Here is a 17,731-nt window from a genome sequence, read left to right as displayed (position 1 = left end):
TAATTGTGTGCGCGACTCATGCCGTCAGCTCTGGCTATTACACCGGGAATCAGCCCTCTATTGTTACCTTTCAACGGTCCTGATGGCATTTTGAAATTAATGCAAGGGAACCTTACCTGGTTAAGTAATGATAACGTGAGTGGCCAGAATATTTTGAGGGATCAACTGAACCTTACACATGACTGAATGTTATACTTTATGCTAAGACTAATAGACCGGGTTACTGATTTTAATCCAAAATTAATTACAATTTTGTGTTACATATAACATGATATTGTGACCCACTTTTAAAAAGGCTACTACTAGCGTTATACAATCAAGCTCGTACGCTATAATCGAAAGCTCAATCCAATGCAACCCAATTAATTTCTTTAATAAATACACATATAGTTATCTGCTCCTTAGCTAAGAGGAAAAAATAATGTCGTGCCAGGCAAAATTGCCAAACGGAACCAAATACAATGATTTGTTTAATCAGCGTTAAATCTCAGAATCTCCAAAAGTACCCCGATTCTGTTCTAATTTTCTTTTAATACGTGAAAACCTCTGCAGGCCTGCCAAGCTTGAATTTTTTTTTTTTTTTTTTTTTTTTTTTCAAAAACTAAGGGGGTGTGCAATTCTTGGTCAATGAAAAAAAAATTCAATCGTTTATATATCCCCGGAAAACTGCACAAGAAAAATTATGAGATTACTTATTAATACATGTGAATCAATTGCAAAAATGTTTTATTTAAACCTTGCAAAAAAATCATACACTCAGAGAGGAAAACAGGTTTGTTAGTGTTTCAAGGCCTAAAAATACTGACTTAACAGTTCAAGGAAGACGTTATTAGGTATTGAATCAGATTAGTTTTTTTAAAGGAAATGTCACCATGATTAAAATGTTAACTTTTTGAAACAAGACTAAAGGATAGTGTGGTTTCAGAGACAAGAATACGAGGTGATGCTCCATGTCACGTTAACATCTATGCACGTTGCAAAGAAAAACTCGTTGTTCCACAAACCCCTCGTTTGAGGATTGTTTTGCTTCCCATATTTAGAAATGGACTTTTTTAAGCTGAAATGCATCGGACCGGCGCATTTACAGAGACCGTCTCATGATGAACTGTGTGAAAATTGAAAAAGGAAGGACTCTCTAATCTCCGCCGCACTCCAACCCTCCTAGCCTTGTAAATCAGGCAAATGCACTTTTTAAAAGAGCCAGATGACTAACCTATAATACAAATTTTGCAGCTCGTTTTAGAAGTTAGACCATAACATGGTGTTTACGATACGACCATCATCATTTCTAATTTAGATATGCAGACATTAGAGTTTCCTGATGTGTATGATCATGTCTGATTTCTTTTTACATCTACCCCCCCCCCCCCTCAAAAAAATTACACATACAAAAAACTACGTATACAAGAAATTAAAAGCTGTTACAAAAAGGCCTCTTTATCATCAAAGGGATTTGAAAGGAATTAGATTAGACTAGTACTGTATACACTCTGACTTACTGTAATGGATCTATTGCTGTGGCTCTTGAATCTAAGTCTTTTTTTTTTTAATCGAACAACTTTTAATTTCAGTCCAATAACGAGCAAGAAACTGCAGGTTTTTTGCAAAAACTGCGTTAGTCAATATACGAGAGATTGATGACTATACGTTTAAGTCCTCAACGTTTGCGTACAACTGCTCGTCGTACATTTTCATGTTAATCAGCCTCTGTGGAGGGAAAAAAAACAACAAATTCATGAGACAATCAAAAGTGACTGTGTAACCTTACATATTACCTGAGCTATCGCTCGAAACGTCAGTTCTTGAGACTACTTATGTTGGCCAATTTGAATGATCAAATCATTTGATAAATAGAATTTATCTTGTGGCATGAATAAAGTGAATGGTCTAAATGCAATCTACTGATTTACGAAAGGATAGGTAGTTAAGATTTAATCGAGCCATAATGAAAGTCAAATGGTGCCACGATTATTATAATTCTCACCTTGTGTTTCGCCTCCATGTCCTTAAGCTGGTTTCTTAACTCAGTAAATGCTGGTCGAACATCCGGGTCATTTTGCCAACATCTCATCATGATCTGGTACCTGGTATTTAGCAAGAGGAATACTTTTAATCAACAAAGAAAAATTTATTCTTGTTTTCAAGAATCATTTAAACAAGGACCCTGACTATAAAAGGACTTTTGCCCTGGGCAAGCCGTCAGTCATTTCACCCCTGACACCGAACTGTCGACATCAACCAGTCCGTGACCGTGCGATATCGGCAAAACTATTGTAACCGAAAGGTCACTTGCAGCCAGTGCATATCTCAAACTTCTACGAATTTTGCCATTTTCGTTTACGGCAAAGAAAAGATGATCGGCTCCACTCAGTTGGCTCCACGGAATGTACACCCGCTTGCGGTGTCATTTCTGTAAGGAAGGCAAACGGCCAGAGGGCTAGCGGTGAGGACTAGCTTTTATGACCTTTATTATCTTTCACAAAAATCCTCTTCTCATACCGGTTTTGTATTGTTGTAATAAAGTGGTTAGTTTCTTCGACGTTTTGTCTACGGGATTTCATGTGACACTTATACAAGAACTCCTCTGCAATTAAACAAGAGATCACGTTGGATAGAATTTTTATTTGAATCGCGCGCCATTTCTCCAACGGAATATGTGGTGTTGAAATACGAATCCCGTGGGTGCTCATATAAAATAATTTCGGTCACGGATTGGAAACATGTCTGGTTGACTGAAATCCGATGGAAAACAAATTATCATCGGCTATATTGCCTGAACGGGCCTCAAGAACTATTGAAAACCTCGACCTTTTCATAAGTAGCTAGTGAAATAGGCTTCTCGTTGCAACGCGCGTCTAAAATGTTCAGGCAAAAAATATCCTACATAGTGCCGTGTCAAAATACTTAGAAAACTATGTTCCTTTCAAAGGGACCTATTCTCGAACTTCGCTCTATTTTTTTTTCCTTTTTTGAAGCTTTTTCTCTCCATAACTCAAAACGTGCGATAAAACATTGGACCCGTTTATGTCGGTTTGGGTGGCCGCGTCGCTGGCGAGATAAGAAGCCTGAGCGAACGAGCAAGATGTAAACAAAGAGGAGTTACTTTCACTTACCATACCTCTTTGTTCAGACCATTCGAATAAGTCTAAGAGTCGTTCCATCAAAATAACATTTGCCATCGGTGTTCGACTCGCTAAATGAAGGCGTTCCTTCAACCGCTGAATTCTTGTCTTCACGCTTTCCAATCGCTCTTCTATTCCGGGTTCGACCGCCAGCTCCAGTGTATAACGGACTCGTAGACCTCGCGCCGCTATTTTGGCTTTTTTTGATGGAAAATCCGCCATGGCAAAATAAAATGCAATTTTACAGCTAAAGACTAGTTACTGCGCGACTGTAGCAACCGCAAAATGGATCAATTCGAAGTGGAAGATGAGTTATGTCGCAACATACACGCACACACATTTGCATACATGTACATAAATGTATATATATGTACATGAAAACCACTCTCTCTGAGCATGTCACAGTACTGAGATCCTCTAGTCAATGATATCGACGGCTCAAGAAGTTGAGGCAAACGGAGGGGAGTCAGAGGGCCAGTACGACCATCTCGCGATTGGAGGAGCCGTTAGGAGCGCGAAATTCAAATTGCGATAGCCTAATTTTTTGAGTTTTGCAAATGAAGATCAGTATTTCTCCATTCGTCCCTTTTTCATCGTCAATAAAAACATTTTCAAGTGGAAATCAATTGAAACAAGACTAGGATATCGGTCTTCGTGTACAAATCACTTTTTCCTCCTTCACCTTCCATTAGTCAGCCATCTTCGATTAGCCATGGAAGCAAAGATTGCGTTACAAGACGGGGGAGGAGCTATCCCTTTTATAGTCAGGGTCCTTGTTTAACTTGGATACCAGTTAAAAGTGGCTTTAACTCACAGTCATGGCGCGAAATAACTCTTGGAGTGTGATGACGACAAACCAAAGTAAAAGGTGAGAACAGTATAGAATACTTACAACTCATCATCCACATGTTGTGGTTTAGGCATTCTGTAGTCCTGCTGAAGTAGTTTCGCAATTTTCTTGCCATCCATCCGTGGATACGGAGAACCACCTGGAAATTATGTAAATATTATTTTGTTTCTTATGGCGTAAAAGATAACAGATTACAAATGAATCCTGTTTAGATGTGTAAAATTCATGGCAACAAAGTTAAAAAAAAAGAACAAAAATGTATTTTTTCTTTTTATTTGTAGAAGCACGCAGAGGGCCGTATACTAATGCAACTACGGCCGCACTGCTTATGCAACTTCATCGCTTTCGTATAATTTCTTTGCTTTAAACAGCGGAGTTTTGGTCTCAGCATTCTACATTGGTATTCAAGATAAAAAAGGTTAGTTTATTAGCTTCGCCGACAGGCAGGGACACCTCAACAGCTTGCGCCAATTACTGCGGGCCAAGTAAACCCACCCATCCCACCCCAAGGGAGGACATCCCCCACACAGTAAATTAACGTCTCCTACCCCTAACCCTGCAGGAGACGGGGCCTACGGTTTATTGGTCCTTGTCTGAGAAGACTAGAATATCTATCCATTTTTTGATATTATGGAAAGGTAGCAAATTCTCCTCAATTATTTTAAGACCATGAGTATTGGTCCGGCCGGGGCTCGAACCCTCGACCTCCCGCACAACACAATCCGGCGCTCTAACCAGTCTTTAGTATCCTTCTTTGTTTTTCACTATAGATTTCGCGTGAAATAAATCGTTACCTATTGTGAAAATCTCATAAAGGAGAACTCCATAGCTCCATCTAGAAGGTAATGGGAGAAACATGACATAAACATAAGGAGCGTTCTTAAGAACAGGAAATGTGACAAACGCTGGAAGGTCGACTAATGACTCTTGGAACTGAGCTTGATGCTATGTGTATGTGTGCAGACTAGTTGGCAGGATTTACTTTTCGCACTCAAATTGAATGCGTAGCGATATATCATAACAAATAATAAACGCCTGTACTTACACATCACTTTTGGTGGTATATGTGCCATACAACAACGCCTCGTAAGCTGTCCACTTTACTGGAAGACGACCCTTAGGAATTTATAGTTACTTTACGAAGAGTTTTCATTTAACAACATAACATAAAAAATTGAGCTTTAAGATTCCATAAAAAAATATTTTGAAGTTCGAGGGGACTTAAACCAGAATTTCAAATTATAGCTTTAATCAGTGTAATAAAGTTAAACTAATTTTTCAAATTACCTTTGTCTTTTTTTCATAAACATTTTCTTGCTGTACCTCCCTGGTCATTCCAAAATCTGTTACTTTACATGTTTCGTTTTCCCCGACCAACACATTACGGGCTGCAAGGTCTCGGTGGATGATCTAACCACAGGAAAATAATAATAAATCTAATGTGATTACTATGAGACCTCCATTCTAAATCATAAACTATTCAGTAGTTTTTATAACTCGGTTATCAGGATTGTACGTAACACCGCTGTCAACCATCTTTTGTGGACATTGCCGTCTCATGCTTGAACTATCAGCAGCCGCCTAAAAAAATGTCATAAAAAAACTGTGGCCATCGCATCGCAAACTAAGACATCTGGGATTGCATACACTAGGATTTGACTAACTTTTCTGACGTTTTTGTGATAAAAACTCACAGATTTTGAGGACAAGTAACTCATTCCATCAGCGATCTGCCGAGCAAACTTTATCAGCTGCTGTGACGTCAGATTCGTTCGTGGTTTTATATCCGGGTCTTTGAAGTAAGTATCATTTAATCCACGGCTCTTTCTCAGGTAACCCAGTAAATCTCCAAACGGAACATATTCGATCAACACCAACAGAGGCTCTAAGAAAAAATAAAAACATTAAAAAAAGGAAGAAAGAAAGAAAGCGGTTCAACTGAGAGAGGAGCTCTATATAACGCTCTATATAACGCTATATATAACGTCATACGCTGCGTCGAAGGGCTAACGCTCGAAACGCCAGCTTTTGTAATCATTACGGTGGCCAATTTACCATTTCAACTTTGTTGATATATCCAAATTATTTCGTTACCCCCACCGACGCAGCCCCAAACAGTTTCTTTAGAAACTATCAGCCTTTATCCATTTTTATAGAGATAACAAGGTATGCTTCTATTTAGTTTACCTTATTTGCGTTGTAAAATATACATTTCACACTGAACAGCTAAAGGAAACAACTCACCAATTTCTGTAACACATCCCAGAAGTTTTATGACGTTCGGATGCGGTTTAAGCTGTTTCATCGTTTCAAGTTCGTTTACCAGGTCCCTCGTGTCCGATTCTGAAGTGTCATCTTAAGATGAATTTCCACAATCATCTCTACTTATTTGAATCACTCATTAAAATGTTAAAGGTAAAAAAAATGGAAATTACTTTGCTGTTTCCGAGTCATGTGAAACTTGGAGAAACCAATGAAAGTTTCAGTAATTCTTTAGGACGCATAATGTAGTAAAAGCGAACAAAAAAAGGACACATGAAAAGTAGGGCCTGTAAACCTCGTCAGTTTCTGTTGCGATCCAGGTTTGGTATCATTAATAATAGTAATTAATAATAAATACGTAAATTGAAGCTCCCCCTAACGGGCTTTCAAGCCATAATGTAGACTAAGTGCTTAAAAATCACCACTGGCAGGAGGCAGACTAGTGGGCTATTACAGAGCGCAGACGAGGAGTTGAACGAGGGGGCAACCGAGAACAAATCCAATGAATCCAATGGGTGAAGGACTTGAAACCAAGACACCGGATTACATGTCCAGCACCCTAACCACTCGGCCACGCCGCCTCCCATTACATTTAACATGGAGGAAAGAGGGAATGTTTCCTTCAAAGGAACTGTATCGAATTTTAGCTAACTATTCTCAAGACATATTCCTCCTAACTGTACATGTGACCGAATAGTAAAACTTTTGTGAACTCTCGTTCGCAAAAGGGTAAAGCTTTACCTTTAAGCATTTTGATGGCTACCGTTGTTCTCGCAGGCCTTCCGCGAAGGTCTGTGGCCGTTCCCTTTGCCACCTGGCCGAAAGCACCTTTACCAATGATTTTTTCTATTGTCACATGATCCCTTGACACTTCCCAGGAGCGCGTTGATGGATGAAGTGGCGCGTAATTAGCAACTTGGCCAGCGGCTTGAGTTTGAGTGTCATCCAAGCTTGTTTCGTTTATATCCATGTACTCTGCGGGGTGCTGGGCAAACTCACCTGAATCAGGACAACTTAGTTCCAAGTCTTTTAACTCCATATCGTTCTGAAAATAATCAGGGAGACATCAATGTGATATTTACCATTAGGTATTTCCATGAATGGAGGTAAAGATGATAGAGACCAGAACTTTCGACTTAGTGTTGAAGCTGGCTGAGGTTATATCACCCTGTCATTGTTTATATGATTCCATCTTTTTTTCAACGTTAAAGGATTTACCTCATAGTTACCTTCATCTTCATACACCCTGCAATGAACAATAAAGGGACACATGTTACGGAGATGGTCCAGTTTAAGTCATTTGTTTCTTTCCCGCCGTATCTCCTGTCTAACTGATAATCTGTGAAGACGACTTCTTTTTTTTTTTTTTTTCAGCTATTTCAAACTACATTTATCTTCAGCGGACTGCTTTTATATTTTCTAGCATATTTTCCTCATAATATATTTCGCGTATATGAGCACGATCCTTCGCAGTAAAGCACTATTTGAGCAATAGTGAAAATCAGACCTGAAAAAAAAATTTCAGGCCTGTACGGGATTCGAACCACTGACCTCTGCGATACTAGTGCAGTATCGCAGTATCGATACTAGTGCAGTACCTCATAACCGCAGTTCACACATATGTTTCTTTTTTTTTTTGTTGTTTGATTTATCATCTACGGGTTTATGTCGAATTCATTTGATGGCCTGCTCCCAGTTGGCTTGTTAGCTCAATTGGTAGAGCGCTGCACTAGTATCGCAGAGGTCAGTGGTTCGAATCCCGTACAGGCCTGAAATTTTTTTTTTTTTTTTCAGGTCTGATTTTCACTATTGCTCAAATAGTGCTTTACTGCGAAGGATCGTGCTCATATACGTCTCATAACCGCAGTTCACACATATGTTTCATATGTTTGTTGTTGTTTGATTTATCATCTACGGGTTTATGTCGAATTCATTTGATGGCCTGCTCCCAGTTGGCTTGTTAGCTCAATTGGTAGAGCGCTGCACTAGTATCGCAGAGGTCAGTGGTTCGAATCCCGTACAGGCCTGAAATTTTTTTCAGGTCTGATTTTCACTATTGCTCAAATAGTGCTTTACTGCGAAGGATCGTGCTCATATACGTCTCATAACCGCAGTTCACACATATGTTTCATATGTTTGTTGTTGTTTGATTTATCATCTACGGGTTTATGTCGAATTCATTTGATGGCCTGCTCCCAGTTGGCTTGTTAGCTCAATTGGTAGAGCGCTGCACTAGTATCGCAGAGGTCAGTGGTTCGAATCCCGTACAGGCCTGAAATTTTTTTCAGGTCTGATTTTCACTATTGCTCAAATAGTGCTTTACTGCGAAGGATCGTGCTCATATACGTCTCATAACCGCAGTTCACACAAATATATTTCGCTTTTGTAAAAGGGACACATTTTGGTGTGTGTGTTTTTGTCATCGGTAAAAAAATTAACTCACTTAAAAACTAAAGCTAACACAAGAAAAATCACATATGTTCCCCAAAGCCTTTCATAGATATTAATGGACAGCTGGGCTTTCTTGTAATCATTTGATTGTTGTTGTCGTTTTTCCCTGGTGGATACCTATTCTTAATGACTATAAAAAGAAATCCTACCCATGCTTTCCTCCACTGCCTATGAAAATAAAAGCGTGGAAGATTTGCAATAAGTCACTGCAGTAATATTTGTTATCCGACCAAACAGCAAAATGCATTTGAAAAAAAATTAAATTTACCTTTCTTGTGTAACCAGATAATGTAAATGAACAACACAAGGATTACTAACGCAAGCACTCCAATTATGGATATATAAATGACCTCATGACATGAGCACTTGCATTCTTCGTGAGCTGAGGAGAAAAAAAGATTTCACCCCTTTTTTTTAGCCAACTTGCACAAAGCATTGTATAACAAAGGTGTTAGAGATCAGCTGGTGATACCAAGTATTTTTTCTACCCTAAATAGCGTTCCGAAAGAGACTCTGGTAAAGTCCAAATACTAACTTTTCATTAATTCATATAAAAATTGGTCTATTTTGAAGAATAGATTGGCCGATGCCTTCAGGCCTGTGAACAAATCAAGAAGCCCGACTATATCTATTATCCCCAAAGGACCGTTGAACAATTTAAAGGACGAAAGATATAACTCCTGTTGCTGACGAAGAGGAGCACAGTCTTTTTGAGAGGTGGGGTACCCCTGCACACACTTAGAGGAAATTATCCATTGTATTTACGCGTCAAGCTCGCTCGATATTTATTTAACTAGAACCAGAGAACTATAGATCAGGGTTTTGTGTTTTTCAGAAGTATTTTTTTCCGTAGCTTTATTCTCCGCTCCGTTAGTGTAAAGGCGACTCTAGAAGCCAGATTTCAAAAAAAAATATATTCGATTAATGTCATCATTACCTCTCTGGTTGTTTTGTAGATCTACAACTTTCACTCTTTTGACCTTCGTCTCTTCGACCAAACTTTCACCAAGTTCATTTGTGGCAGTGATTGTAAATTCATATACTTTGCCTCTCTCCAATTTGAGTGTCAATTCACCAACTGGAACTTTCGTGATCTTCCTTATGACTATCCACTCTCCTACTTTCCCGTCAGTCACTAATCTTTGGTACACAGTGTACTGTGTAATTTCTCGTCCATTATCTTCTGGCTCCTTCCACTTCAAGGTGATTTCACCATCTGTTGTTTCGCTGGGCCGGCCATATATTTCCACTGCTGCCGGGGGACCTAAATTGTCCAAATTTAGATTACATAACCAAATGTTTGAAATTCAAATTTCCTTTAAGTAGGGTAAGGAAATAGACGCACTCTTTGTATTCCCTTACAGCTATTGCTTACCTTCAAACCTTGTCTTCACCGTGGTTACAACAGGATCGCCTTCAAAAATAGCATTCCTTGCAAACAGTTGTACTGCATAGTTTGTAGCTCTCTCCAAGCCCCAAAAAGTGTAACTTGTTTTAACAGGATCACTAATATTGACACTGTTTATCTCAGTGTCACCCTTTAGTATAATCACCGTGTATCCTGTGATAGGACTCCCGCCATCATCAACTGGTGCAGTCCATCGCACTGTTAGTGAACTGGCCTGGATACCATCTTCTGATGATACTATGGATGGTGCACCTGGTTTCTCTAAAAACGGTAAAGAAAAACATTGTATATCCACTATTCTATAATCAAATGAAAATTTAAAGGTATAACATATCGATAACGAACACCTCGAGTAAAGTGTTAAAATATCCTGCTTACTTGATAGAGCTAAATCAATGGTCGAAGCTGAGAAAGCTTACATGGTGTTTTTGGGAAGACACTGACATGAACCCTTTGATAGAGCTTTTTGTTTTTAGCCTACGGTTTGATCATTTCGAAAACAATAAGCCACTCGTTGAGACAAGTGATAATCAATTAAATGCTGTTGGGTTACAATGTCGCCATTGCATAGGTTTTGCCAAAAGAAAATCTTAGAACTGATCCTTGGGAAGTGTTATTGCTGTCGTAACTCTGATTGTCTGTGATTCTTACCGAATCAGTCAAGTTTACGAAATAAAAATGGAAGTGCACGAAAGGTCTATTTTACTGTACTGATTTCACACGCGTCTCAACCCTGTCAACATTCCTTTGACTCATTTCGCATCTTATTTGCTAGGTTACATATAAACTTTTGATCAAACTAAATTTGTATGATAATAGTATTGCGCTAATTAAGAAACGTAGATGTTTTCCAGTTCCCTAATTAGCGCTCAGCAGAAGAGATACGAAATCATACTTTTAGTCAGTTCCAGTTTTTTTTTTTTTTTTGCCTGAAAACTGCTTTCCATGATGACATGACTGACGCTTTGCCACAACTAAATCTTACTTATCTGTGTTATTTTTACTATTCTGTCGTCAGAAGGACTCAGTCCATTGGCAGCAATGCACTTGTAATCACCAAAATCTTGATCTTTCCTGAGCGTCACTTGCGCTTTGTTTTCTCTGGCTCTGATTCTGTGGATTTTCATTCCATTTGGTTTGTACCAGGTGAGTATTGGTGTGGGAACACCGTCTGAAGAACACTTCAAAGTCACCGTGTGACCAATACTAGACTTACTGGATGAAATGGTCACATTTTCTATAATTGGAGGGTCTGAAAAGTGAACAAGAAGTCATTTGAGTTACAAAAGGGAACCAACACTTGCTAGGAATATTGGAAACCTCTTCACACTAGTATTAGCACATTTATTTGTTCGGATTCCTAGCTGATTCCCTTTCTCTGCTACCATTACTTGCAAGTGGAACTTTGATTTACAAAGCGTCATATATGTCTATTTCAAGAGTTATTTTAGGAAGCAATTAATAAATTCTGAGATGATACTGTCTTGTTAGTCTGGAATTTTACAATTTCTGTGACAGTATTTCATGATAGTGCTTTTTATCAAAAGTTCAACTTCCTTAGCATTTGCATAGACACAGTCTCATCGCACTTACATGCACTAAACATGTGGTCATCTGCTGTGAACTCTTCGTTAAAGGAAAATACCGTCCTTGAATTATAATAGTAATGGTAATATTAAAGGTTAGCTTTTATAACATGGTAAGAACCTTTCAACTCGTCCCCTTGACTTCAGAAGCACCTTAATTGGATTATAATTTCCACAGGTCTCGTTTAATCATCGATTTTCACAACTACCAGGCAACGCAATTTATGCCCTATATATCAGAATTTTATTGATAATAATCCTATAATTGTTATAGAAAACTCTGTTATTACTTACAGTAGACCAGGAGTACAGAGTGATTGATTATGGTGTCAGCCGTGTTGTTTGCTACACATAAATACCATCCGTCATCTGTTCTTCTAAGACGGTTGAACTTCAAAAGTGCCGCTCCCTTCCCTGCATTTATCGCTGTTCCGTCTCTGATCCACGTAACAGCTGGTTCTGGAATTCCGGATGCTGTGCAGTTGACGTTAACGAAGGCTCCCTCCCGATAACTTCCCTGCACTGATGAAAGACTTATCTTTGGTGGCTCTGCAAGAACGAACCGGTAAAGAGTCGGTGAGTGGCATCCATACAAAGTACATGACTATCATACTAGATAGATAGTTTAATCTCAAAAGCATTTGCAGCCCAAGGGCTGAATTACACATTTTTACAATCCAAGAAATTTAAAATTTAAAATTTAAAATTCAAAAATCTAATAACGCATTGTATTATACCAGCAGTTTACAATATTATAACATAATAATAAATTAAATAAAATATATTAGCTATAATTGTAAATTAATTAAAATAAATGTAAATTAATTAAAATAAATGTAAATTAATTAAAATGAATGTAAATTAATTAAAAGTATCTACATTCTTATCATCAACATTATTATTACTATCATTATCACGCGTACCGTAACAAAAGTAAAGGATATCGTATCGATAAAAATCTAGCCATTAAACTTCTTTGCCATGGCAAATAGAAAAGCGTTATCGTTCTGGAAGTGCGAAGGCGTGGCATATTAAATTGGCGCTTATTTTTGAAGTTATAGCTGGGTTTATGTATGGGTGGAAGAAGCGCCTTTAGCTTATGGCTAGAGTTGTCTAAGATACCTTTAGAAAGCTTCTGACATAGAAATTCGTAATGCTCTAAGATAGGTCGTATTCCTAAATCTTTAGCAACCGCGCAATCACCCGCAGTTATAATGGATTTTGACCGTTTCTCAATACGTAAAAGCTCATTCTTCAGATATTGCGGAAGCGCATTATAGAAGACAGTTATCGCGTATTCTGTTACAGATCTTACTCATGATGTGAAGAAAAGTACTAGGTCTTGTAAGGGAACCCTAGCTCTCTTTAGTTGCACTAAAAATACAACCTCTTACTGGCCTTTTTGATTACTTCTGATATATGACTGTTCCAGGTCAAATCGCTAGCTATATGGAGGCCCAGGAGTTTTACGTTATCAACTACCTCCAACTCTTTGCCTTCAATTGCTATGGGATCAAAGAACCCGGGCCTTTTAGAAAATGAGATCCGAAACTCTTTGCACTTATCAGAATTCAAGTGAACTCTATTTTCTCGTGCCCACTCAATAACACAATCTGCTATATTTTGGGCGTGACTTTCACTCTCTTTTGGTACCATCTCCGAGGCTCTTGTATCATCAACGTATTTCCATAGTGGATACGCGATTTCAAGGTCATTTATCATAAGCGCAAATAACCATGGGCCCAATTTTGAGCCCTGCGGTACACCGGAGGGCACAGATCCCCACTCCGAAAAGCACTCCGCAGCCAGCTTAATTCTTTGTAATCTATCAGAAAGAGAATCAACTATCCAATTGGTAATACTAACTGGCAATTTACACTTAGTACGCAATTTTCTAATCAGAATTTCATGGTCGATAAAATCAAAGGCCTTTCGATAATCAAATAAGATTGTTCTTACGGTAGCGCTATTTCCATCAGTGTTAATAGACCAATTATGTAACATGCTAATTAAGGCCATAGTCGTGGAGGAATTTGGTATTCCCCCGTATTGGCTGTCGTCAATGATACTCATAACTGCTGGTTTGACGAAGTTGTCCACAATAAACCCTTCTGCGACCTTAGAAATGCATTCTACCTGGTTATTTGGTGGGCACCTTTATTACAGTTGATACCTCTCCAACGTCAGTTGTACATTTAATGCTTTTTTTCCATGCTAATGGCAGACATCTTTGAAATAAATTCATTACAGAGAAATTTCAGGATTTTTTGAAAGATAATAGCTGTAAATATCGTTATGATAATTGTCAACCACAGCATCAGGTACACGTTCCAACACTCATACCATTTTTGAAGAAAACATTTCAGAAAAATAAAGTTAAATTTCAACCCCAGCGGAAAGAAAGAATCCTGGGCAGTGAGAAAAACTAGCTACTTCAGTTGAGTAATGCTATATATGTATAAGGCGACTCTAATCCAGTCAGCCGTTTTGCAGGTAGTAATCGAAATTACGCGATCTACATCACCAGTGGCTATATCGTGCAGCAAACGATGCTAACTAATTCCATTGTAATGTAATAGTTACTTCGTTGCTGAGAAAAGCATGACAAGCAGTGTCAAGTGACATGCTTTGCCTCTTCGCAAATAGCATCCTTAAAAAGCTCCCATCGAGTAGACAAATGAGGATTCAAGAGATTTCTATAGAGCAGTCTGAAAAGGAGAAGACCAGGTCAACGGACTTTTCAGACACTTATTTTCTGTCCGAAATTCTGAATTCAGTGATGATTAGTAAACTGCGAATAGCCGTGCAGCACCAGTTTTTCAAAGTTAGAAACAATTCAGAAGCAAGTCAGAAACAATTCAATGCAGTGTCTGAGAAGAAAGCACCAACCGCTTTTGCAGATTCTGCCACATTAAATCAAATTAGCCTCCTTCTTCTTCGAATATTGTTCGAAAAACTTGCAGTGCTGATTTTATATTCCATTCTTTCTCGTTGCTAATTTTTTTTCAAAGGTGTGGCTCTTTGTCTTCTAGAATTGTATATGTACAAAAATCTGCCATCAGTAAATTGCTTAAGTTGCCTCTGACTGTTGTTATTTCTGAAACGAAAGTCAGAGACAACCAATTTCCATAAAACTCAGGACATCCCCGACTACACTTTTTCCATTTATAGTCGTTACCGTGTTAGGTGACTTCATTTCATCAAAAGCAGTCGGAGCTTTTGCAATAAGGCCGTCAAAACCACCAAAAAGAGGATCAAAACGAATTTTAAATGATTAGCTTTATGCATACAAAGTGTATCAAGAAAGAAGCAATTAAATCGTACGCTTGAATGACCGCAGTTAGAAGTGTTTGCAAGGTGCACATGTTATACAAACCTGCCGCGATAAGCTGAACATCGCTTTCACTTGTAAGTCTACCAAATATTTCACATCGAAATTTAGTGTTGCCTTTCGGGGTTATTTTTTCAATGACTAGTGTAGCATTTCCTTCCATCCTGACTCTTCCTTTATAAGCTGCAGGTATGCTTGAATGGTTTGCAATAACACCATACTGTTTGTACACCATTCTTTTAAACTCTTTACCTCGATTTCCATCCACTAAAACGCTAAAGGCAATGCCCCCGAAATCATTGTTGGGGTCAACGTAGTCCCACACCAGTTTGGCTGTGCCTCTATTCTTAACGTAGGTTGGATTAGAAGGCCTTTTCGTTAACTTAACATCTGCTTCTAGTTGAACAAATATTAAAATGCAAAACTAAGGTTACAGATAGTGCAGTCACGATATCAAAGCGTTGAAAAAAGTGCTGGATAATGCAAATAAAATCGACCAGAAGTTGCTATTTTTTAAGTCCGATGCTACCCTAGAAGCACTTGGAGTCTGCGGTGTAAAGAACGACAATTGGCAGCAGAGCAAAGAACGCATTTCATTTTTTCCAAAGAATCAAACTAAAGTATAGGCTTTGTTAAACCAAAGAATTACAAATCTATAATTTTAATCCATTTAGTAAATCTGATATGAGACAACTGACTGTTGCTGTCCTTGAAAAAGCAATCTATCTGGCTTAAGCGTTTGGTTTATGAGGATCAAGAGATTATAAATAGCTTATAATCTCTCTTTTTTTTTAATTTCATGAGTTCGACCACAGATGAGTCTAAAAAATTAACAGAGAACTTGGATGAAAAGATCATGATCAGATGATGACGAGTGCGGTGCACATAAACTTGCAACTTTGGGTACGATGCTTTCTTTAGACATCATTGGTTGATACAATAAAATAGAACAAGAGAATATAAAGTGAGAGAACTTATATCCCATGCATACCACCATTCCAATGATAATCTCTTTAAGTATAACTTTAATGCACGTTCTCTACATTGCGACTGTTTTGAGAACAGTAGCTGATTGGTTAGTGGTTCCATGTGATGTTTGGTGGCCTGCGGTTTTTTTCATGTTTTGGTCAAGACGATAAAATCATAAGCTATAAAGGCGTAACCTTTGAGCTCTGCTCCAGAAGCCTGATTTTAATATTAAGAGAGTTTGAATGGACGAACTGAATATCTTTCAATGGTTGATTCAGGTAAATTATCGCACGGATTATCGATTATGACATATTACGAAAAAGTAAATATAGTGGTAGCTATAGGAGAGGTATGCGTTATTGACCAATCATGAGGGCAAGATGGGGTGATATTGGCCGAGTTTGCTTTTAGGCGGAAAGCTAAGTGTCCTTTCCTCCACAGGAATTACTGTTCGACTCATTATCTCTCTAGCGTCGAGCGAAGTAGCCAAAGCCGAATACTTCTTTTCGCTACAATTTAGAATTCGGATGAAAAAAATTAGTACAAAGTCTTTATCACCCCAATTGCAGAAAGAGCATGCTTTATTATAAACACGAGTGATCAGTAAAGAACTTGAACTACGCGCAAAGGAAGCATGTCACTGCTGATAATTCACGCCGAATCAGCAAAGTGGAATTATCAAAAATATCTTAACGGAACCGAACACTGATTTAGAAATAACGTCTGGCTTTTCGTTCTAAGGAATTTCAACTTTTTAATTTGAACGGGGACAACATCAAGGCGCGAGACAGACGCTACCTTTCCACTTAGTGCCGCAAAAAGAGCTTTTACCCGTGAAATGGAGATAAAATGATGTAATGATTCGGCCTGCCAACGCGATAAACTGTACATCTCTAAGACAAGAAAATCTAGCCCTAGAGAAAATTTAGAAGCATCAAGCTTCATGTTCCTTTAAAACAGACATTCGACCTGCTATGACGTAGACCTACGCCATTTCAGAGCATGCGCACAGCATCAGACATCATTCCTGCTCTGCAGCCCATCAAGTCCCCACTCTGTAACATTCGCCTGATAGTGGTGGCTCTCATAAGACTTCACTATCAACAACTTAAGCATGGAAAGTGCGACTAAAATGAAAAAAAAAAAAAAAAGAAAAACATGCTGGGTGGCCAGGATAACAGTTTAGACTTTTTAGATTCATTCTCTCCTCCATCGTGTTTTAGTTCCGTTTCCTTATATTTAATCAGAGTATAATGCGACATCTACTTTTTGCATTTCGAAAATCAAATCCCCAATTATTTTACTTGCTCCGGCTATAACTTTATTGAACATTTTGCTGTCATTGATACAAGGATGTTCCATCTACATTATCTTTTATACAGTCACAGTTCAATTCGTTTTGCACATAAAGGCACCACTCGGCAAGAGCGAGATCGGTAAGCTTGATTAAAACAGCTATACCATCAGAAAGCCTGTAGACAAACCTTACCAACTATTCTTGTATATCGCACCTTAGGGATGCAGAGGTGCCCATAAATTACGTCGCTAAATTTAGAGGGCACAGAAATTTGAAGAGCCTCGATTCTTATAAACTGAAGCAGCGTCCACTGAACGTTAGCGGGAAACGTCTTTCACTTTTAGCCGCTCGGACCAGGACAGCGCGCAGACGTCTACGATAAGCAGCCTTTACGGGATCACCACTTTGACGGAGAATCTTCACAGAGGGTTATTTAGCTTGAATTTGTTTGCGAC

The 17,731-nt window shown here is 38.5% G+C and overlaps 1 protein-coding gene and 1 long non-coding RNA gene across 3 annotated transcripts in view; both read right to left on the bottom strand.

The window, feature by feature from the left end:
- Positions 1-709: 709 nt before the first annotated feature.
- Positions 710-17,731, bottom strand: part of LOC111347563 (tyrosine-protein kinase receptor Tie-1) — a 35,030-nt gene continuing 18,008 nt past the window's right edge. For both annotated transcript variants that reach the window (XM_088727670.1, XM_088727671.1), the window contains 16 exons: positions 11,974-12,228; positions 11,079-11,345; positions 10,061-10,354; positions 9,623-9,949; positions 8,954-9,067; positions 8,835-8,853; positions 7,453-7,480; positions 6,976-7,279; positions 6,217-6,327; positions 5,667-5,857; positions 5,260-5,382; positions 5,018-5,088; positions 4,767-4,807; positions 4,015-4,111; positions 1,985-2,084; positions 710-1,707 (listed from right to left, as the gene is read on the bottom strand). In XM_088727670.1, the coding sequence (XP_088583796.1) occupies positions 1,642-1,707; positions 1,985-2,084; positions 4,015-4,111; positions 4,767-4,807; positions 5,018-5,088; positions 5,260-5,382; positions 5,667-5,857; positions 6,217-6,327; positions 6,976-7,279; positions 7,453-7,480; positions 8,835-8,853; positions 8,954-9,067; positions 9,623-9,949; positions 10,061-10,354; positions 11,079-11,345; positions 11,974-12,228 (2,408 nt within the window). In that variant the 3' untranslated portion in view covers positions 710-1,641. The remainder of the gene's footprint in view (positions 1,708-1,984; positions 2,085-4,014; positions 4,112-4,766; positions 4,808-5,017; positions 5,089-5,259; positions 5,383-5,666; positions 5,858-6,216; positions 6,328-6,975; positions 7,280-7,452; positions 7,481-8,834; positions 8,854-8,953; positions 9,068-9,622; positions 9,950-10,060; positions 10,355-11,078; positions 11,346-11,973; positions 12,229-17,731) is intronic.
- LOC148726695 (uncharacterized) lies at positions 2,445-3,534 on the bottom strand. The gene is made up of 2 exons (XR_015989695.1): positions 3,114-3,534; positions 2,445-2,584 (listed from the first exon to the last, which is right to left on the bottom strand). It is a non-coding gene; the product is annotated as an uncharacterized LOC148726695 (long non-coding RNA).

This window comes from Stylophora pistillata, chromosome 7 (assembly GCF_964205215.1).
Source record: "Stylophora pistillata chromosome 7, jaStyPist1.2, whole genome shotgun sequence".
In the NCBI taxonomy this organism is placed as follows: domain Eukaryota; kingdom Metazoa; phylum Cnidaria; class Anthozoa; order Scleractinia; family Pocilloporidae; genus Stylophora; species Stylophora pistillata.
The sequence above is the reverse complement of the archived record's forward strand: the minus strand, read 5'-3'. Positions and strand labels throughout refer to the sequence as shown.